The sequence below is a fragment of the Protopterus annectens genome, chromosome 4.part0, assembly GCF_019279795.1.
Source record: "Protopterus annectens isolate FY-2018-M chromosome 4.part0, PAN1.0, whole genome shotgun sequence".
In the NCBI taxonomy this organism is placed as follows: domain Eukaryota; kingdom Metazoa; phylum Chordata; order Ceratodontiformes; family Protopteridae; genus Protopterus; species Protopterus annectens.
Window position 1 is genome coordinate 910,708,932 of NC_056733.1, and position 22,589 is coordinate 910,731,520.

The 22,589-nt window shown below is 41.0% G+C and overlaps 1 protein-coding gene across 1 annotated transcript in view; it reads right to left on the minus strand.

Moving 5' to 3' along the window:
- Positions 1-4,123: 4,123 nt before the first annotated feature.
- Positions 4,124-22,589, minus strand: part of RNF10 (ring finger protein 10) — a 2,146,785-nt gene continuing 2,128,319 nt past the window's right edge. The window contains exon 17 of the mRNA XM_044069816.1: positions 4,124-5,868. Coding sequence (XP_043925751.1) covers positions 5,792-5,868 — 77 coding nt within the window. The 3' untranslated portion in view covers positions 4,124-5,791. The remainder of the gene's footprint in view (positions 5,869-22,589) is intronic.

A 22,589-nucleotide genomic window follows, 5' to 3' on the forward strand; every position in this document is an offset into this window, starting at 1 on the left:
TGCTAGAGTATTGTCTTTCCCGGTACAAATATTGCCTGTAACTGAATGTTGTAGCTGAGTGCCAGGGTCCACAGCTCCAAGGTCATTCTGCATAGGGGTATGAATGAGTGCCTCCCTGTTTGTTGATGTACCACATGACTGTGGTGTTGTCTGTCCTTATCAACTGGCCCTCTTTGAGGAATGGTTTGAACTTTTGGATTGCCAGTTTTACTGCCAGCATTTCTTTTAGATTGATGTGCAGGTGAAGTTGATCCTGTGTCCACAATCCTTGCACGCATTTGTCCAGCATGTGGGCCCCCCATCCTAGGTCTGAAGCGTCTGTTGTGATGGTCTGGCTTGGTTGACATCTGCGGAAGGGCAGGCCTGGGTTTAACTGGCATGCCTGAGCCCACCATAGGAACTCCTGTTTTAAGCATGGAATTAGTGGGATTTCTGTTTCTAGACTGTGTCTGTGTTGGGACCATAAATTCTTTAGGTACCACTGTAGTTTCCTCATATGTAGTCTGGCAAATGGGACCAAGATTATGCATGATGCCATGAAGCCCAAGGCCTGTAGAAATTTTCTTGCTGTTAACTTGTTAAGTTTTGTTAGTGCCAAGAAGTAAAGAGGAAGTTCTTTTTGTTTTTCTGTAGTCAGGAATGCCATTTGTTGTACTGTGTCCAATTCCGCCCAAGAATGTCCTTGTTTGGGATGGTATCAGCCTTGACTTTTGTAAATTGACTGTGTATCCCAGTCCTTGTAGCAAGTAAATGACCCTTTGTAAATCTGTTGTCAGCTTGCTTTTGTTGTCCCCTTGTAGCAGGCAGTCGTCCAGGTATGGGTAAATTTGAATTCCTGTAGTCTGCAATGGGCGATTACTGATGCCAGGCATTTTGTGAATACTCTGGGCGCAGTAGATAAGCCAAAGGGCAATGCTGAGAATTGATAGTGCTCTGATCCTGCAAGAAATCTGAGGTATCTTCTGCAGATTGGTCAAATGGGGACGTGCAGGTATGCCTCCTTGAGATCTAGAGTTACCAGCCAAGACTCCTTGCCCAGCATGGGAAGAAGTTGCTGTAGGGTCAGCATTTTGAATTTTGGGACAATGATGTATGTATTTAAGGTGGACAGGTCGAGAATTGGTCTCCAACGTTTTTCCTTTCTTGGAACTAGGAATAGTCTGGAGTAGAACCCCTTTCCTTGTTCTGCTGTTGGCACTCTTTCCACAGCTCTCATGTTTGCTAACTCCATTATCTGGTAGAGCCTCTGTTTTTGATTTGGAGGTAGATTTGGCATTCCTCTTTTGACTGGTAAAGTGTGGAAGTGAAACCGTAACCTTGATCTATGGTTTGTAAAATCCACTTGTCTTGTGTTGTGTATTGAGAGTTCTTTGAAAATAAGTTTAACTTTCCGCCTAGAGGAGCTGCTATTTGTTCCCTGGTAGGCGGATTTAGGATTAAGTCACTGTGGTTGTGCTGTTGTAGTGGCAGTGGCTGTGTCTGTGCCTCTGTTGTTACTTTGCCACTGTCGCCCTCTGTAGGCACCTCCTCTGGATTGGTTTCTGCCTCTGGGCGTCTATTCCTGCCCCTTTGAAATTTTGTGAGTCAGGAAAGGACCAATTTTGGCAGGCCAGTTCCTGCTAAACCTTGGGGTTGAACCTGCAAGAAATCTTTAACAGTTTGAACAGATTTTGCCTTTTCTTCCATTTTCTTCATAACCTGCTGGGCAGGTGTACCAAACAAACTTGTCTTGTCCATAGGAGCATCTAGCAACTTAGCTTTAACATGATCCGTAAAGCTTGTTCCTTTAGCCATGCATGCCTTCTTATCACTGTGCCTGTCATGGCTGATCTAAATGAAGCCTCCAGTGCATCATAGCCACATTTTAAGGAATGGTTGCTAACCTGTTGTATGTTATTTGCCATCTCTAATACATATTTCTTATCAAGAGATTCACCAGTAGTTAGTTTTTAGTTAACTGATCAAGCATAAACTCTTGGTATTGTATCATGTGAAACTGACAGTTTAAAGCTCTAGCTGAGAGAGTAGCTGAAGTGTAGACCTTTTACCCCATCTGTCTAGTGACCTTGCTTCCCTTTCAGAAGGAATAGGGTTTTAGCTGTGGTCGCTACTGCCTTGGGACCCTGGGATATAGTTTCTGGGTCTGCAAGTGGGGCCTTGTAAAGGTGGTGATGAGTATCTGGCACCCTGTAAAATCTGTCTGGTTTGGCAGGGGCTGGGGTAAAGAATCTGGAGCGGAGCAAACATCATTGAAAGCATCATCCACCACAGAGAGAACAGGAGGTATAGCTAAGGGCCTGTGCTGTGGGAGGTGCAGAAAGGTCCTAAGTCTTTTCTGGAGTCTGAAAAATCCTGTTGCTGCCATTGGAACTGTTCTCGATGGCATGCAAGGTTTCAAAGGAGAATTCTTCTGGTGGGGAAGCAGCTGGAATGGATTCTTCAGCATCAGAATCTTCAAAATTGGAGAAGGAGCCTCAGGCTGGTCAGTTATGTCTGATTCATCAGCAGAATCATCAGAAGACACTAGCTCAAGGGGCTCTGCCCTAGGTCTCTTCTCTGGGGGCTGAGAGGCCCTGTCTGGGTGAGATTGAGATCCTCTAATTAAAGAAATTAAATCTTCTGCCAAAGAAAGCATTTGAGAACTAGAAGAGGGCCTGGATGAGGGGGGTTTAACAGGCACTGATTTAGTAGTCTTGGCTGCTTTAGCCCTGGCGAAGGCCTTAATGGACATGGCTGCTGGAGGCCTAGCAGCACCACGTGCTGGGGTAGAGACATCCAAGGGCATGGTGTCTGATAAGTCAACCACCGTAGTGGGTAAAATTTCTGAGGTCGATTCAAGAATTGTAGCAGGGGCCTCAGTTGTAAGAATAGGTTCAGCTGTATTTTGAGCAGTTTTCTCGGTTTCGGCCGAAACCGAGACACTCGCGGTTTGCTTTGCCGTGGTTTCGGCCGAAACCGCGGACCGCGAGTGTCGGGATTTATCTTTGCGTTTTGGAAGATAGGGTAGTCGGAGGATCCGGCGACATAATGTACGCAAAATCAGTACAAAACTGTTCTGCAAACTCCGACCGACGCCTAAGCGTTCGTCGGTTGAAAGAGGCACAGGCCGAACAGGCTGCTACGTCGCGGGCTGGGCCTAAACAAGGCAGACAGTAAGAGTGGAAATCTTTATGAGGTATTTGTTTCCCACAGGTTAAACAATTGTTAACTTTTTCTGACATCGGCTGAGGCAAGAAAGAGTCCCCAACGGGGTACTTAGCTTTAGAAGTCTTCGAAGTAGTATTCGGTAGAAGTAATCTCTGGAGCCGACCGACCGCACTTGAACAGCTTCTGCTTCGGGCCACGCAGCAAGAAAGACTGAGGAAAATGGCGCCGGCTGATGCTTTTATACCACCAACAGAGATGACGCCGGGTGGAGTGCGACATCAGCCGAAGCCGGACCCGGACTTTGGAATCCGGCCGACTGCAGGGCTGCCTGACGACAGGACAACCCACTTGTTATGACTGCAGATGCATCCATGAAGGACATCCAGAAATGTTGTGATCAGGGCCTAGGCAAGGAATACAGTAGGAATGAAAGTCCTTACGAGGTATTTGCTTTCCACAAGAAATACAATTACTTACTTTTTCTGACATCAGTCTGGAGAACTGCAAGAAAAAAGTTTCCCAACGGTGTACTTAGCTTTACTGAAGACTTCGGATCTGAAATTCGAACACGAAAATCTAAGGAGTAGGCTGACCGGCACTTGTGAACTGCTTCTGCTTTGGGCACCACGCGGCACGAAAGACTGAAGAAAATGGCGTTGGCTCCTCCTTTTATACCCCTGATGACCTGACATCAGACAAGGGGTGACAGCAGCCAACGCAAGACCCAAGTCTTTGGAATTCAGGCTGACTGAGGGCAACCTGCCAGCAGGATTACCCAAATGTCATGACTGCAACAGTGAAACACGAAGAACATCTGGTCAACAGCAAAGCTTATTGTACCTGAAAAACAAAGATCAAGGGCAGAAGTGACAAATGCAACAAAATACCATACCCAAACTAGCCAAGAACCCATTAAATTAAAATTGTAGTTTCCATTAGAAACCCCAAATAAATTACTCCACAATAAAACGAAGTCTAAATTATATACAGTTTTATTAATTTCCTCTCAAAACTCAAACCCCAGAATTTAAGTAAATATAAACAAAAATAGCAGCAAACTAAAGCAAAAAAAATCATTTTGTTGAGGCATAAGCTGGTGTGCATCAGATCACATCTTAACAGGTGCATATGCTGGAACTACATCCTGGCATCTTAGGTCAACAGGGCTCAAAACGTTCATCTTTAAATAATGCAATCTAATTATTACCTAAACACCATCTTTAAGCACAGATTCCAATTCCCCATATCAAGTGTAGAGTGCATGGTTCTCCTCACTGCTTTTCTCAGCAAATTACATTTAGCAGTGCTACTCCGGAACACCAGAGTTACAAAACATATGTAAAACTTACAAAGGTGAATGCTACTGGTGAATATGGTTAACAATAGAACATTGCCACTGGTGGAAAAAGCCCTTGAAAGTAACTATTAAAAGTGTCACCCTCACTGTAGCAGAAGTTAATGGCAGACCCTCCTCCCTCTTCACATAATGTTAACTACAAGCAGTCATTAACATTCAACACCTCATTTTATTTGAAAGGTAGTTTGTCATCTGGATTTCCGACTAGTGTAATGGCTGCAACAAATCACACAAAGGTAAATGTGAAGCTGGATCTATTATAAGAAAATGCAACATGACAAAAACTAGATTAAAAAAAAACAATTAGAAAACATGTAGTACAACTTCAATACCTTCAGTACCAAAACCAATAACAAGTAAAGCCAACTGTGCAAACTCAAATCCTATTACTCTCGGTCTGTGTCCCACCACAGCTAAATACAATCTTCCTACTTCCTCACAGTGCCACAAGTACATCTAAACATCAACAGCCCAGATGGAAAGGAGGACATCATATCTCTATCATCTAGTAACCACCATAAGAAGGTATGGTACATCTGTACGGAGATCCTCCAAAAACAACTGAGGAAGGTGAAGAGATGGTAAAGCAGCACTAGTGTGAACATATCTTGGAAGTCAAGCTGGAAGCAAGGACAAAGCAAATACTGCACTTTTGCCTTTTGGCACAGGGCCAAGCACCAACATCTATCCCAAACAATAGTCAATTTTCATTCAAAATACACAGACTTTACTTTCATGAAGAAACATAGGTACACTTGTCAGAAAAGGCACAGCTATGTCCTGCAAATGCAACAAATTAGGAATCATACCAATAAGAATTCTGATCTCCAAATTACCCAGCAGCAGTTAGAAAAGAACCTGTAACATTATGACCATGATGCAAACAAATTCTGCAGTGTACTCCTCAATAAGGCCTTGCTTTGGTGTTTTCTTAAGATAAGTGGTTCTTAGAAAAATAAACCATTTTGAGAAACTGAAATACTCTTCAGAAACGTAGAGATGAAGTAGCGAAGGGCCACTTGTGCACCAAGAGTGAAGATTCTGATTCAGAAGAACGTCAAAGTACACAACCCTGTAAGAGACAACATGGTATGATGATACAATGCCGGAGGTGAAGCCAATAACTCTGCAAAGGTCCCTCTATATGAGGCAATGGGTTCTGTGCAAGGACTACACTCATGCATGTGAATGAGTTGATGCCAGTTTTCCAGCTGCTGTAGATAAATTAAGAAGTTGAGGATGGAACAGCAGTTTGGATCTGATGGCTGAAAAGGTTTATTTGCTGCATTACTTTGTGTGGACAACTGAAGTGCTGAACAGCAATTTCTGCTTTTTCTTCTTTTTCTTTGTCTTCCCATTATCTCCTGTGAAAAGAAAACAAAAACAAATTCTTCAGTACTCACAAAATAGTAAACCACATTTTTTATGCACATGCAAGGTCCATGCTCTGCTAGACAGGAGTTATGCAGTCATATCCCAGCTGCAAACCCAGACTGGACCGTCATCATAGGGGTCAGTAAAATCAGTCATTCGTACAGCAGATACCAGATTTTTTTTTTTGCAACACTTGAAGACTGCCATGTAACACTAGACAATTAAGATATTAACTGCCAAGGCTTCTTTTCTGAAGTCATACAATATATGTAAACAATGTATGTTGCAATACCTTGGTATTTTAACCATACAAAATGCTGAATTGCTTAAAGTGAACCAAACATTTCAAAGGCAAGTCTGACAAAACTTCAGCTTGTACACCAACACGTAGGAACTACAAACCTTTATTTTCAGCGCCGTTCTGAAGAAAGTCGGATGTGCACTTTTTACTCAGGAGTACATTTTCAGCAAGGTGCTGAAACAGACAAAGGCACACAACACTCAACCAAATCAGTCAAAAACTGCAACAAAAATCTTGAGGACCCTTTTGATACTCAAGACTTTTTTTAAATACCTTTATTACATTTTCACGTTTTAAACATGTATATAAGAAAATATTCCATAACATTTTTATTTTATTTTACATTTGTTGACCGGGCTAGTCTAACTGGATATATGTCAATTGTCAGTAGAGGCCCGGGGAGATAAGCTCCAAGACATGAATAAAATACAAATAAATTACAAACTACAAAAAAAAAAAAAAAAAAAAAAAAAAAAAATTGTAAGAAAAAAAATAGCAAAAATAGTAAAAAAAAAATATATATATATAATAAAAATAACCAAGCAATAGTAGTATGTGCAGTAAGGCACAGAGGTTAGCACTGGGTTTGTAAAGAGGACAAGAGTCAAACAGTGCAAAGAGAAGGTACAGGGACTAAGTACAGGTGAAGACAATAGTGGAGAAAGGAAGTTAGTTGTGAAGTGATTTTACAAGCATTTATTAGAAAAAAGGTATATAAGGAGAACTGAAATGATGCCGAATAGGGAGTTAGGAGAGAAGTATAGCAAGAAGGAAGATGTATTGTTAAGTTCAAGTTTAGAGATGAGAATTTCGGTATGGGAATCTAGAGATAGATTAGAGTTGTATGTGGTTAACTGTAATCCAGATTTGAATAAAATAGCAACCCCCTCCACCTTTAAGTGCTCTATCAATTCTTAGCATATTATATCCAGGTGGGATAATTTCATTATCCTTGATACTAGGTTTTAGCCATGTTTCTGTTAGGCAGATAATGTCAAAGGAGTATACTTGTAGGAGAGCATGGAGTTGAGTTACTTTGTTGTTAACACTACGTACATTTAGACGAGCTAGTAGGAGGGAGTTAGGTGGTTTAGGGAGGGGGTAAATTGGTTGACTGATTTTGTTTTTGGAGAGTGGTAGAGGTTGCTGTAGGGCCTGGATTAGGATGAATATCACAGTCCTTTAATGAGAGGAGTTGTCCTAGATAGCTTAGGTTAGGGAGCTTGCTGCAAGGAAATAACAGTCTCTTGAGATGTAGTGAATTATATTTAATATGTAGTATTCTATAATACTTAGCAAGTAGGTAGCTGGGTGAGCATGTTAGGTCTGCATGGTTATGTAGGTATGGTAAGGGCTGATAGTATGTGGTTGGGGTAGTCAGTGTATGGATATATAGGGTGTTCATATGAGGAAAGTAAATAGGCAAAGGTTAAAAGTGGTAGTGATACAAGAGTAAAGCCGAGTGGAATCAAAGGGGATGGTAGGATTAGCCACTGGGCAGGATTGGCTATTTGATAGAAATATATTTAGACATGGAAGTGTTTGAGCCAAGAGTGTGTAGAGATATGAGGGTGTGGTGAGTATGGAGTGGAGTGGTAAAGAGATGGGAAGATAAGAGAAAAATTGGCCAAATGGAAATGTGTAGAGGTTAATGAGAAGAGGAAGGGGTGTGGTTAGAAAGTATAAGAGTAGGACCCCTTGGGGTGGGTGGGAACTGGGGGTAGGGAGTGGGTAGAAACAAAGAGAAAGGAAGTAGGCAAGACTGAAGAAACAATCCGTGTTAGGTAAGTGAGGATCAGAGACAAGGAAAGTAAGGAGGATGTAGCACTTGTTTGGTGCAACTGTTAGTAAGGTAAGAACAGAGAGGGTCAGAGATAGGAGGCTAGTGGCAGGGAATTAATGGGTCCTTAGGAGAGGATTCAATATATGGTAACTTAGGGGATAGGTGGATACTTAAGATAGGTATGTGCTGCCACCTAGTGGAGAAACAGTAGAAGACAAGAGTAGAAGACAAGAGCACTTAGAGCAGAGTAGGGAAAGGTAATAAGTACTATTTCAATTATACATTTTCTTTAACAAATTTTCACTCCATTACATCAACTGCTCAGTTCTTGCCTTCACTTAAATCTCACTTATCCTCGAATATGTATGCATTTCTAAAAATTTCATTTACTTGCAATTTGCTCCTTCCCTTTACTGATGATCCCATTTCCAGTTCTGTCACCTTTACACAATATTCAGTATTTCCATTTTCTATGAATTCCTTTTTGGCAGCCAAAAGCATTAAGTTTAGTCAGGCACTATGTACCGGGCAATACAGATCCTATATCTCAACTAATTTCCTTAGTTACAACCACTTGCTCACCCAACTTCTCCGAAAGTGTTCTGTAAGGGAACCTTAAAATCTTCCAAACATTCCAAAAATACATGCTCCCAATTACCTCTGTTCCCATTACACCTTCAGCATTTGATATAACGAAGGGGAAAAAAAATTCTGAAGTATGCTCGGGGACTATTTGTGCAATCTCTTCTACATACTTCTGAATCTTGTGGACTTTGGAAAGCAATATAGATGTCACTGCACCTTTTGTAAGCTGCCTTTCCATTCTCTCCTCCCAATCTTTTCAAACTTCATCCAACTGATTATTGTAGTTAAGCTTGCAACATTATATGCACCCTACTAATTATCCCTTTAAAAGCTTCTGTTAAAGACTCACTCTACCAGAGGTGTTTTTTTGCTCAGCTCTCCCATACCCCCCTTGTCTTTCCCTATACTCATCAGTCCTCTGTAAGGAAGGCAAGTCTCTAACCTACTGTCCAAATGTTATTTTTGTGTCACACCCATTCTCTTCCCTTTCTCTTCCTAGTTATGTGCTCCCACCCAATACCTTAGTTCCTTTGCTAAGTTTATCCAGTATGCTCCAGCCCTTCTTGTCCATCTTCTACACCTCTGCTTCTTATTTTGGCTCAGTTCTCAGAATACTTTCTGCTACTTTGTGAACATAATATTCTGTACCGCTCTGGTTATTCTCTTAAGAACTTGCATCCAACCATTAAGACATTACTGAATTCTTCAGGTGAGTCAGTGTCTCTGTGTGCGTCTGTGTGTGTGCTCGCATCTGTGCGGGATTCCACAGTATTTCCGACACAAAAAGTAGAACAGTAGACAGCTACTTCAGAGCTCATGTACCACTTTTCTGTCAGCACAGTAAGATGTACTTGTACTTACACTGTTGCAGTTGTAACAAGGGATCTGTGTTGCAGGTGGAATCCAACACCTGTCAACTTTCAGAGCACAGCACCCTTCCTTCCAAGCCAGACTGATGTCACCTTACCCTGGATAGGTTAACAAACCTGGTACATATGTTATGCCTGAATACCAATTCACAGAACTGAGACTCCCAGGGGGAAAAAAAAAAAAATCAAAGACTGGAGAGTCAAGTCTTTTCAGAAACCCAGACAAGGGAAAGGAAGGATGAAGAGATGTGGACAGCAAGGGAAGGGGAAACGGATATTCAACCTGACCCAAATAAGTAGCGGGAATGGAAAATAGATAAGCAGGATTTCAATAGTCACCACAATCAAACACCACAACTGCACTACAGTTCTTACTTGGATCAATTGCAGTAATAGACTAATCCATAGCAGAGATGAACCCAGTTGGTCCTAATCCTAGAAATTAAATTCAGCTATAATGCTTTAAAAAGATGTGATGGGATAATTATATGGACGTCTCTAAAATGTCTTTGGTACTAACTTCTTTGAAGACAGCAGTGGTCAATGCTGTCCCTCTTGGGGAATGGGTTCTAACTTTTCCTTAAGGAGAAACTGGCAGGTGTTTTGAGGCAAAAGTTAAAACAGAGCGCTTTCTACTTTGAGAAAAAAGCCTTGTACTTATCCAGACACATGCACATAAGCAATTGAGGTTCTAAGTGCAAAATTCTTCCCTTTTTTTACTCCTTTACTGAAATATTACTCAAGACATAGGCATACATTTACATAAAATAAAACAAACCAAGTTAACATGCTCACAGTTACAATTATATATCACATACATGCTTTTATACAATCAATCCAACATTACACAAATTAAACTTCTTGTGCTAGTGGCGACATGGGATACATGCAAAACACTCTAAGGACATCAGGTGTTTCAGCTAAATGGCAATTCTGAATATCCATGACTTTTTCTTTTAAGTTTATTTATGGACAAACTCAGGTCAAAAAAGCCAACCCCCACTCCAAATGTTAGCCAAACATTCCACTTATGCTGTACTGATGATGCCATAAGAAGGCAGAAACATGCATGTCCACAGCTAGTGGGGTTTGGCTTTTTTGGCCTGAATTTGTCCATAAATAGACAAAAGAAAATCATGGACATTCAAAATTGCTAATTAGCTGACAACACCTGATATCATTAAAGGGTAACTTGCATATATCCTCATATTGCCTCTAACAAAAGTGGTTTAAGGAATCGCACAGTGGAAAGTCTAGTTTTGCTAGATTTTTATTTTTTTTTTAACGGACTATATTTTATGTGTGACCTTTTTACTTGCTCATTGTTTTATTATATAACTTACTCAATTCCTGCCTTCCCTTAAACTTCACTCCTCCAAAACCACATTCTGCATGTGTTCCCCCAAACTTCCACATCTGTGTACTTTCCTCCTACCCTTTTCTAAACATCCCAACTTCGTTTTTTATTTCTGTTACAATATTCAATACTTCAAATACAGATGGTTTAGACTTTGATTTCCATTTTCTAGTAAATACTTTTAGGGCTACCACCAGAATTAAACTTAAGGCCTTACTATGTCTAGGCAATTTACATCCTGTATCACAGCTCAAAAAAAATTTTCCTTAGTTACACCTGTTTGCTCATCCAAGATTGCTGACAAGAGTACTCTGTAGGGAATTTAAGTCTGACAACTCATTACACTCTTAAGAAACATTCGTAATTACCTCTTTCTTCCCAATCACAGCTCCCAACATTTGACAGCTACCTGTGGAAAAATTCTTTAGAGTCTGCTTCGGGTATAAAAATACCTAAGCAAGCACCTCAAACAAAATCCTAAATCTTCTAGACTTTGTTGCATATTTGACAGTCATACATGTTTCCTAGTGAATTGCTTATTCAATCTCTCTGCTGTTTCTGTTCTAGATTCAACTAAAAACTGTACCAGAGCAGGTCTTTCACTTAGGATTCCCCTATCCCTTTCTCTTCGCCTATACACCAATATGCATAGGTGGTTAACTTGGCTAGCGGATCTAGAACCTTTACAAGTCTAGCCATGTCAATCTCAAGTATCCCCCGTTTGCTCTTTTTTGGGTAGTTGGCAGAACAAATTTATGGACACAATGGTCTGTGATCAACACCAGCTACCCCTGTCCATAAGGGACACGGATGCCTCCCTAGGGGTGAATTTATGGTCTCCCATCCAATCATCTAGGTTGCATTTGGATAGGGTCTGTGAGGAGCTCTGCTTTATGTGAACAGGGAGTCTATTCCAGAGAAGCGGTAGTCTCTGGGAGAGTTATCAGTCTCTCCAGCACGATCTGTTAATGTCACACGATAGGCTGAGATCCCTAGAGCAACTAACTCTTGAGCCATTTGACTTGCGGATGTGCATTTCCATTAGGGCAGGGTTGCATACTGCCCTATAGACCAGGCACAATTCACCGCTCAGCAGCTTACAAAATGCAGAAGTAAAGGGACAAGGCTTTTAGTAGGTCCACGTAGGTCATGGTTTGGACTCGCTGTATTTTCTTAGTGAAAAACCTCTGAGGTCTCTGTTGCAGGTGTCTGGCGAGATACATGCAAGAGAGTGCTTTATACTTTATTAGTGGTCTGAGGAGTGTCGAGTACAATGGAGTTGTAAAATCCCTTGACCTAGACGCTATTGCCTTTGCTTATGAGGTGCACTACATACAAGGCTTTCTTTACCACTGTGGAAACCTGGCGGTCAAAGTTCAGACTATCAACCTGTATTCCCAAGTCTCACACCACTGGGTTGGAACTCAAGGGGGTGCTGTTAATATTGTAATTTGTAGGGAATATTGTTTTGCCAAAGGAAGAATAATGCATTTTTTTGCATTCAGTTTTAGACCATGGCTTTGACAGCAATAGTTTTGGTTGTGTTAGCCCTTCTTGTAATATGGTGACATCATTGGGGGACTGAATGATTGCTCCCAGTTTGCAATCAGTGAACCTGGTGAGCTAAAGACCATCTGCTTTGGCCTGGACTTCAGAAATAGATGCCAAACAGTAAGGGGCCCAGCACAGACCCTTGTGGTACTCCACTGGTGGCTGTCTACTGGTGGAGGTGGAGTCACCAATTCTGACAGTGTTCTGTCAGGGAGCCAAATGGCTACTCATCCAGTAACATAAGGGTTAATCCCTATCTGGGAGAGTTTCTCAATGATGCCAGAGTGGGGCATTGTGTCAAAGACCTTTCCAATGTTGAGATGGGCTGTGTGCACTGTCGTACCTTCGTCCATGGCTTTGGTGACATTCTCAAAGTCTACCCGGTTTAATGAGTATGATTTATCTTTAAAGTCAAACTGGGTTGGATCCAACGTTTGCAGGTCACCTATGTCCTTGTTGATAAAGTCCATGATAATTCTTTCCATGGCCTTACAGATTAGACTGGTCAGCCTTGTGTGTTTATAGTTCCCAGGGTCAGTTGATGGCTCCCCCTTTGTGCAAGGGGATTACTGTTGCTGTTCTCCATTCTGCAGGAACATAGCGAATTCTCAAGCTATGATCAGAGAGTATGCCAAGTGGGTCCGCTAGGTCTGGTTTTAGATTTAGAGAACTGGGATATTATCTGGTCCTACTGGTGCAACGTTTTTGGCCTTGGCAAGAGCAAAGACCACCTGCTCTTCAGAGATACTAGGGAGAGGACTAGTGTCATAGGTTCATGGGTAAGTACTAGGCTATCGGCCCAAGGGCCTATATAGGCCTAGCCAATAACGACTCCCTGGCTATTGCTTCCCACAAATATTTACTTTCCTGGACCTGTCTAGCAGGGCTACTGAAGTGATCCCTGGGGTGAATTTCCTATCTCCGATCCAATCATCAAAGTTCCTCTTGAAATGGGCCATTGAGGTGCTCTGCCTGACATGTATGGGCAGCCTATTCCAGAGTATGGGGGAGACTCTGGGTCAGGAACCTATCCCTCCAGCATGTTCTATTCATCGTGATGACAAGGCTAAGATCCCTGGAGCATGTGGCTCGGAGGGATTGGGATTTCTTTAAGTGTAGCATTTCCAACAACTCTGGGTTTGACATGGCCTTGTACGTTAGGCAGAGATCACTTGAGTAGGTGATATGTGACAGAGTATAGCTGTAGTTTCTTTAGACGGTCATCATAAGGCATCTGTTTTAAGCCTGTGATTCTTTTTGTGAAGTATTTCTGCAGCCTTTCTAGTTGTTACAGATCTCTTGTGAGGTACACACCAAACTGGGCCACTGTATTCTATAATGGGTCAAATGAGGGATGAGTACAGAGGGACAATGACCTTTTTTTCTGGATGAAAAGCCCTTAAGTGATGAGGTGTGCCAAGTAGAAGGATTTTCTAACTGTTGTGGCTATGAAAGGTGAGACCACTGTCCACCTGTGTCCCTAGGTCTCTTATCACACTGTGTTTAGTGTACTGCCACCTATGTGGTAGTTCACAGGCATGTGGTTTTTCCCAAAGGGGAAAACTATATATTTTCTGGCATTTAGCTTGAGCCCATGGCTCTGGCACCAGGCATCTGTTTCAGTAAGGCCCTTTTGTAGTATATCCACATCATTTTGGGATTCAGCAAGGTCTCCCAGCTTGCAGTCATCAGCGAACTTTGTAAGCCAGAGTCCCTTAGTGTTGGCCTCTACGTCAGAGAAGTAGATGCCAAACAAGAGTGGTCCCAGAACTGAACCCTGCAGTACACCACTTGTCTGGAGCTGGATTTGGAGTCAGCTACTTTTAGTGCGTGTTCTGTCAGCAAGCCAATTTGCAACCTATCGAATGACGTAGGGATTAATGCCCAGCTTAGTCAATTTATCTATTAGTGTCAAAAGCCTTGGAGAGGTCCAAGTAGGCTGTGTGAAGCACTTTACCCTTGTCCACGGCTCTGGAGACTGATTTGAAGTCTATCAGGTTCAGGAGCCAAGAAAGTACAGTTGTGTACACTTACCATAAATGTAGATGTTAGAGTGTATTCACTGCTGCAGTCATTACATTTGGGTAATCTGCTGGCAGGTTGTCCTCAGTCTGCCTGATTAACAAAGTCTTGGGTCCTGGGTCGGTTGCTGTCCCTTCTTCCATGACGTCAGGTCATCAGGAGTATAAAACATGCAGCCGACATCATTACATCAGTTTTTCTTGCCCCAGATGTCAGGTGCCCCCCAAATGGGGAGCAAATAAAATTAAAAACACAAAAAATATACCTCCAATCCCAAAAGCAAATACACCAAAAGGGCTTTTAAGTATAGTGAAAGAAAGTAGAGGTCTAGCCAGAGAAAAATAGGGGGCTGGAGGGAGGGTAACCATGTCTGCAACAGTGAATACACTCAAACATCTACATTTATGGTAATTGTACACAACTGTACTATGTTTGTGTTTCACTGTTGCAGTCATTACATTTGGGTAAATTCCCAAAGCTATGGTTGGGTGACGAGAATTACACAGCATTAGGACCAGCTATAAGGCCCTGCAGGACAAAAGTGGCAAAGCCAGCTCTGGATTTAGAGAAAATTGTTAAATGGTAATGTTTGGTGAACGTATGAACTGTGCTCCAGGTAGCAGCTTCTAGAATGTCCCTGGTAGGAACACCTCTGAAAAAGGCTGTGTTAGTCAGGCCGACTGAGGGCAACCTGCCAGCAGATTACCCAAATGTAATGACTGAAATAGTGAAACACGAAGAACATCGGCCCTTCACGAACCCAAACTGGGTGGGGTCCAGTGTTTGAAGGTTGACAATGTCTTTGTTTACAAGTTCCATGACAATACGTTCCATGGCCTTGCAGATCAGGCTCGTCAGACTGATGGGACAGTAGTTCCCGGTATCCAAACTGGATCCCCCCTTGTGGAGTGGGATGTTTGTAGCTGTGCACCACTCTGTAGCCACGAAGCCTAAGGTGAGGCTATGATTAAACATGACACAGGTGAGGTGCCAGTTCATTTTGTAGCTCATGTAGTACACAGCCCGGGATGCCATCTGGTCCCATGGATGCTATATTCTTGGCTTGGAGAGAATGTTTTTTACCCGAGTGGCTGTGATTACCAGAATTTGGCATACTTTGGGGTACGGTAGGTGGGGATCGGGGAGTTTGTGCTGAATCTGTCAGCTAACAGGTTGGCGATATCTTCTGGTGCTATGAGGGATCCCATCTACAACCAGTTCGGCACATAGCTGGGCATTTCCTTTTAGACTACGGACATAGTTAAAAAAATGTCTTATGATTATCCTTGAAAAAAATCCAGAACACACCCGTGGAGACAATAATTCAACTGCAGCGAGGTAATGGTAACAAGCAGGTTTAATACCAACACGAATCCTTCACAGAACAACTTGATGACAAGCGCTTTCGCCTGGACAATTCCAGGCTTTTTCAAGTCAGAGCAAACAAAGCAAACTGGAAAAACAGTGCTTAAATAGCTGAGTCACATGCTGAATTTAATTGGTACTTGGAAAGCAATTAAAAAGTAATTAGAAAGCATTTCAAGATGATGAAAAATTCAGTCTTGATAAAGCTCTTTAAAAACACATAGTGTTCAGTGTAACACATTCTAACACTCCTGATAGTATATACACTATACAAAATAAAGTAAAAGATCATGTAGTGTACAAATTATACATTTTCTGATAAATATTCCCTATCTGCATTAAAAACATCCAAGACTACAACTTGTATATAAAAAGGAATACCAAAACATAAATATGTATCAACACTATAAACAAGCAAATAAGTACTGTTTGCATGTAAAAAGAGCACAACTATGCTTGGAAAATGTAATAAGAACTGTTGGTAAAGCATAAATATGCTAACAGCAAGTACTAAAACATTATAAAAATACAGACTATAATCTAGCTCGTCTGAGCCTGAGAACTGGTCCTATGCTTAACGTCTCGTTCATGCCAGGCATGCTGCCAGCATCAAGCCTCAGCTGCCAGATTAATTCCCTGACTTCCAAGGTGGACTCCCAGTCCCCCCCTCTATTGCTGGGATGGACTTGTTCAAGCACCATGAAAGTTAACTTAAAATTGGGACAACTGAGGGAGTGTTTATAGAATAATCTTTCTTTTGTCTATATCATAGATATGTTCATATATACGCTTTCTAAACTCCTTTCAGTTTCCTATGTGTAAGAAGCACCGCAGGTCAAGCAACACCCAATGTATACTACTGTGATGACCATGTGGTTTCAAATTGACACTGCGTGCTTTTAAATATAACTGACTATTGTTGATTATAAAAGAGCATTGTTTGCACATGCCACATTTAAAAGTACCATTCCTTTGTTTGGTGGCATTACAAGTAGTGCTAAGTTTTTGTTCAAAAACTTCTTTTAAATTACGGCCTCTTTTTCTAACAAAGGATGGTTTCTTGGAAATCAAATTCTTAAATTCATCATTGGTTTGTAATACAAACCAAAACTTCATAATTGTATTTTCTATCTCCCTTGAATTCTCTGAGTAAGTATAAATGAACTGACTCTGGTTCTCTTGGGTTTGTGTGTTGGGAATCATAGCGTTAAAACCACAGCCTCCTTATTCCCAAATAATGGTGTGTATGCAGAATCCCTTTTACTAAGTATTTCATGGATGAGATTATTCACCAAGTAGTCTGGATAACCTCTATCTGCAAACATCACCTTAAGGTTGTTGGCTTCATCAATAAAATCAGATAACCTGCTACACATACGGGATGCTCTGATAAGCAAGCCTTTAACTATCCCTTTCTTTTGTTGAAAAGGGTGCTGGCTATTAAAATGTAGCAGGGAATTGGAGAATGAGGGTTTTCTATAAACTTTAGAATACAGTTCACCTGTTTGAGCATCTCTCAAGATTGCTACATCTAGATAATGAAGTTCATTCTCATTAATTTCATGGGTAAAGGATAGAAAATCAGTAGAAGAGTTAATATGCTCCAAAACCCTGTCACTTGTTCTCTGGTGCCATCCCAGATGATACATATATCATCCGCAATAAAAGTAATATATTGTGCCCAAGTGGACTGGAATATAAACTGCTCCCATCTGTGCAATACCGTGTTGCGGCGTGCGGTGGCACAGGAGCACCCATGGCCACTCCTTTTGTTTGTTTAAACAATTCCCCATTGAAAAACACATAGCTATTATTTAGAACAATGTAGAGCATATCAGAAATTAAGTTAATGATGTTACTACTGAGACTAGTTTCAAACCTAAGAAAATCAGTAAACCATTCAACCCCAACAGTATGAGGTATGCTAGGAATAGGTCTTTAATGTCCACAGTGATCATCAAAGAAGAAGTAAGGCATTTTGGGAAAAGTTTGAGGAACTCCCAGGAATCTTTTATCACATGGGTCATAGCCAGGGTGTGCTTTTAGTAACAAAATCTATAAATTTGGAAATGGGTTCCTGATTCAGCGCCTGAGACAATTGGTCTAAACGGCAACGGATTAATATTTTTATGAGTTTTGGGGATTCCAAAAATAATAGGAACCCTGGGTTTGTTAACTAAAAGAAAATTGTACAATTGCTCATTAATGACACCTTGTAATAAGTGATCGTATAATGTGTATTTGATCTTGGCTACAGCTATATTGTACTCATTGCGAGATTTTATTTTATTTTATTTTATTTTTATTTTACATTTGTTGACCGGGCTAGTCTGGCTGGATAGCAAGTCCATTTTCAGCAGAGGCCCGAGGAGAAAAGCTCCACTATCTACTATTACATTTCAAAATCAAAAAGAATTTTTACAGGAAAAATACATTATTAAAACATTGCAAGGGAGGTATAGAAACAGTAAAGTAACAAGTTTCCACTTTAAGAAAGATATAATTATTCAAGTTCATCAAATTTACAGAGAAAGGTATAATACTTAAAGTTTTAGTAGAGGAAGGATCAGAAATGGAAGTTGGAGTGGAGAGGTAGGGAGTAGAGGAGTAGAGAGTAATAATTTAGATAATTTAGTCAGGTGTGCTGCAGGAACAGAGCCAGTGGTTTTGGAAGTAAAGTTTAATTTTCTGTTTGAAAAGAGGCAAAGATGAAGTCAGAGTTATGTCGGTAGGAAGAATATTCCAGTTCCTACCTACAGTATTAGTGAAAAGACAGTCACCGGCGAAGTAGATTGACTTGATTGCTTTGGTCATTAGTTTATGAGCTGTGCGTAGGGAGTTGAGATTGTTATAGGGGATTATCAGTTGGGAAAGTATTGGTGTGTGGTCAGGTTGATATAGTATATTATGAGCAATCGAGAGTTGAGGGATAAGCAAGTAGTTTTGGAATTCAAGCCATCCTAGAAGTTTTAGGTTTAGACAGTGGTGGGTTCTGAAGGGATTACCAGTGGCAAAGCGGGCAATATTATTGTAGCAGGTTGTTAATTTAGTTAGATTGCTTTTTAAGATTGGTATAAATAGATGAAGCATATAGAAGAGAAGATAAGAGATGTGATTGGGCTATTTTAGTTCTAGTTGCTGGGGTGAGAAAAGATTTAATTCTATATAGGGATCCTATTTTTCTGTTAACTAATTTGATGGTGTAGTTAATGTGTTGGTTAAAGGAGAGATTGTTGTCGATAGTTATACCTAGCAGTTTTGTAGTAGAGTCAGGTGAGATGATAGTGTTTGTGTTAGAGGAGATAGAGAAGTGTAAGGAGGTAGTACGAGAGGTGGGGGTGAAAAGGAGAAGTTTAGTTTTTAAGTAGGAGGAATCGTTTAGAGAACCATGTTTCACAGTATTAAATATGTTTTGGGTGAGTGAGATCAGTTCTATGGTGGAAGGAGCAGAACAGATAAGGGTTGAATCGTCTGCATATTGAATGCATGTTGCTTGTGGGATAGCAGAGTGGAGATCATTGATGAAGAGAGAGAAAAGAAGGGGACCAAGAATGGAGCCCTGAGGAACTCCGATGGAAATTGGCAAAAGAGAAGAGATGTGGTTTTCCCATATGACTGCTTGCTGCCTGTTGCTAAGATAAGTGAACCATTTTATAGTTAGGTTGTGCAGTGATAGAGATTCGAGAATGTTGATTAAGAGAGAGTGATTGACCATGTCGAATGCTTTTGAGAGATCAATGAAAAGAGCAGAAGAGAGAAGATTATTGTTGCGATTTTTGTTGATAGTATCTATAAAAGAAAGAAGGGCAGTGGTGGTGCTGTGATGAGGTCTAAAGCCATGCTGACATGGAGCTATTATGTTGTGAAGAGACAGATATTGTACTAGTTGCTGGTGAATGCATTTTTCCATAATTTTGCTAGGGGTGAGAGTAGAGCAATAGGTCTATAGTTGGAGTAGTCAGTGGAGTTTCCTCCTTTATGTAGAGGAATAATGTGAGAGACTTTCCAGATTTCTGGGATGGATCCTTCTTGGATAGTTCTGTTTATGAGTATGGATATAGGGTATGCGATTTCTTTGGCAGCTTTTTGGAGGAAAAGAGAGGGTAGCTTATCAGCTGAAGGAGTACAAGGTTTCAATTTGTGAATGAGTTTATAGATGTAAGAAGTAGATGTAGGTTTTAGAGAGAAGTTATAAGAAGAGCTAGCTGGTTTGTTTGGGGGGTAGTGGTTGTTGGCATTCATTTGTCTAGCTAGGGATTGAATAGTTTCTGAAAAAAAAGAGTTAAATGTATTTGCAGTCAGGAGAGGAGTGTCTGGGTTGGCATTTAGTGGGGAGGGAGTTTTGGCAGTACCTGGGGAGAGGAGTCTGTTTACAGATAACCAAAATTGTTTGGAGTTGTTAAGGTGTGTTTGCTGAAGTTCACAGTAGTATTTTTTCTTGTCTGAGATGACAGCTTTTTTAGCTTGATTTCTAAGTTGGCGGAAGTAAAGGAAATCAGGGTATTTCTGTGACATCTCCATTTGGTCCAGACTTTATTTCTGGTAAGGATGAGTTTTTTAGTGTCTTTGGAGAGCCAAGGGGCAGTTTTTGACTTCATTCTAATGGATCTTTCTGGAGCATGTCTATCAAGAATGGCTAGGAAAGTAGTATTAAAGAATAAAACTGCATCATTAAGAGGAAGTGTTTTAAGGAGTTCCAGTTACAGATGCTGAGATCAGCCTGAAAAGGTTTATGTTAAAATTCTTGGTAGACGAATTTGTTGGATATTAGGTACTTACACAATCTGACTTTTCTCTAGAAATATAAGTTAGGAAGTGATCACTGATATCTTCTGGCAAGGTACCTACGTTATATATTTTGTTATTATTGTTTGTGAGTATCAATCTAATATGCTTTCTCTTTTAGTGTGCTTATTGATTCTGGTGGTAGAGGTGATAGTTTGGGAGAAACTGTGTAGATTAATATGAGAGGATGGATTTTCAGCATTAATATTACTCCAATCTATGTTAAAGTCACCTAGGATTATTGTTTCTTGTGGGTAGGTGGTAGAAACCCAACTAAGAAAGTCTTCTAATATTGGAATATTGTTACCTGGAGGTAGATATAAGCATATGATATAAAGGGCTTTTTTGGCATTTAGTTGGAGTTTAGTTATAATGGCTTCTATTTTGCTATCCTGGTTAGGACATGTTGGTAGAGTAGTCATGTTAAGTTGATTTTTAAAAAGGATTGCTACTCCACCACCCTTACGTTTTGCTCGGTCTTGTCTAAGTATGTTATAGCCTTTATTATCTCAGAATCCTTGGTGCTTGATTTAAGCCAGGTTTCTGAGAGGCATAGAATGTCAAAAGAGTGGGTCTCTAGGAGGGCATGAAGGTGGGGTATTTTATTGTTTATACTTTGAATGTTTAGGTGCCCAATGAGGAGTTGATGTTTAAGATTTGAAGAGGATATTTGAGGGGTGAGGTCAGCTGGGCCTGGGTTGGGGTGAATGTCACCATCTAGTAAGGTGGGATTACCTAGTTTGTCTATAATATTATTATTTGGTAAGGTTAGAAGTTTAGGTTTTTTATCTGAGGGTGGGATATATTTAAGGTGAGATATTCTGTGAAATCTGTGAAGAAGGTAATTAGTGGATTGAGTATTGGAGTATGATGTGAAGGTGTATATGGTTGAGGTCTGTTTTTGTGTGGAAGTAGGCAGGATAGTAAGTGAGGTTTCAAAGAAGGTAAGATGGTAAGTGGAAAATAGGGTGGTTAAGAGTAGGACTGATAGAATACAGAATGTAGGAGAGTAGGGAGTCATAGTTTACAAAAATAAGGAAAGAGGAGAGAGAAGATAGAAAGATAAGGGAGATAAGTTCAGTAGTAGGAAGTGAGCTTGTTAAGACGGGAGGGCGGCAGCTGTAGTATGTAAAAATATATCAGAGAGGGGTAAAGCTGGTGGAAAGAATAGAAGGATGAAGGGGAGAAATAGTATGAGAGGTGTAAAGTTAAGGTAACAGGGAAGGAAGTAGAGAGGACCAGGAGGAAGAGGTAAATAGTAGGAGGGGTGTATAGAGGGGTGGGGTTAGACAAAGAAAGGGTAGGATAGGTTAGTAGGGTATAGGGGGTGTGTCTGGGGAGCTATAAGAGTAGGACCCCTGGGGTGGGTGGGAATTGGGGGTAGGGAGGGGCTAACGGAGCGGTAGAATCACAGAAGAAGAGATGAGGAAGGAGACAATCAGAAAAGCAGGTAATTCAGAACAGACTAGGTGAAAGTCTAGTAGGAAAGGGTAGGGATAAGACTAGAGATTACCAGAAAGTTGAACAGTGTTTTAATAAAAGAGAGGTAGTGTAAAGCTTACAGCAGGAGGACAGGAGGAATTGTAGAGGTAAAGAAGAGAAAAAGCTAGTTGCTGATAAGGATTCAAGGTAGAAGAGAAGGCTGATGGCAAAATAGGGTAGAGAGTACAGGTTGCTAAGAGAAAAAAGGAGAGTGATAAGCTTAAGGTCTAAAAAGGGCTAGAAGGAGTCAAGGTAGTAACAAAGTAGTAGCTCGGGAGGGTACTATGGTAGGTAGTAGTCCAGGTAGAAAGGACAGCAAGTGGGGATGGAAAATACGGGATATGGATAGTAAGGGGGCAAAGTGAAAAGAAGGAAAGTAGGGTGAAGAGAGAGGCTGGGAGGAGACGTGAGTACAAAACAAGGGGGAGGTCAGGAGCAAGAGGTAGCTGGCTGTAGAGGCTGAAACACTGGCAGCTTTAAGCTCTTTTAGGAGACTCAAAAGGGAGCCAAAAACTCAGTAATATAGGAGCCCAAACATACTCTTTATTCCTAGAATGGACAGGGCAGGTTGATGCAGTCCACGTTAGTTTCACTGAAAGGACGGCCAAGGT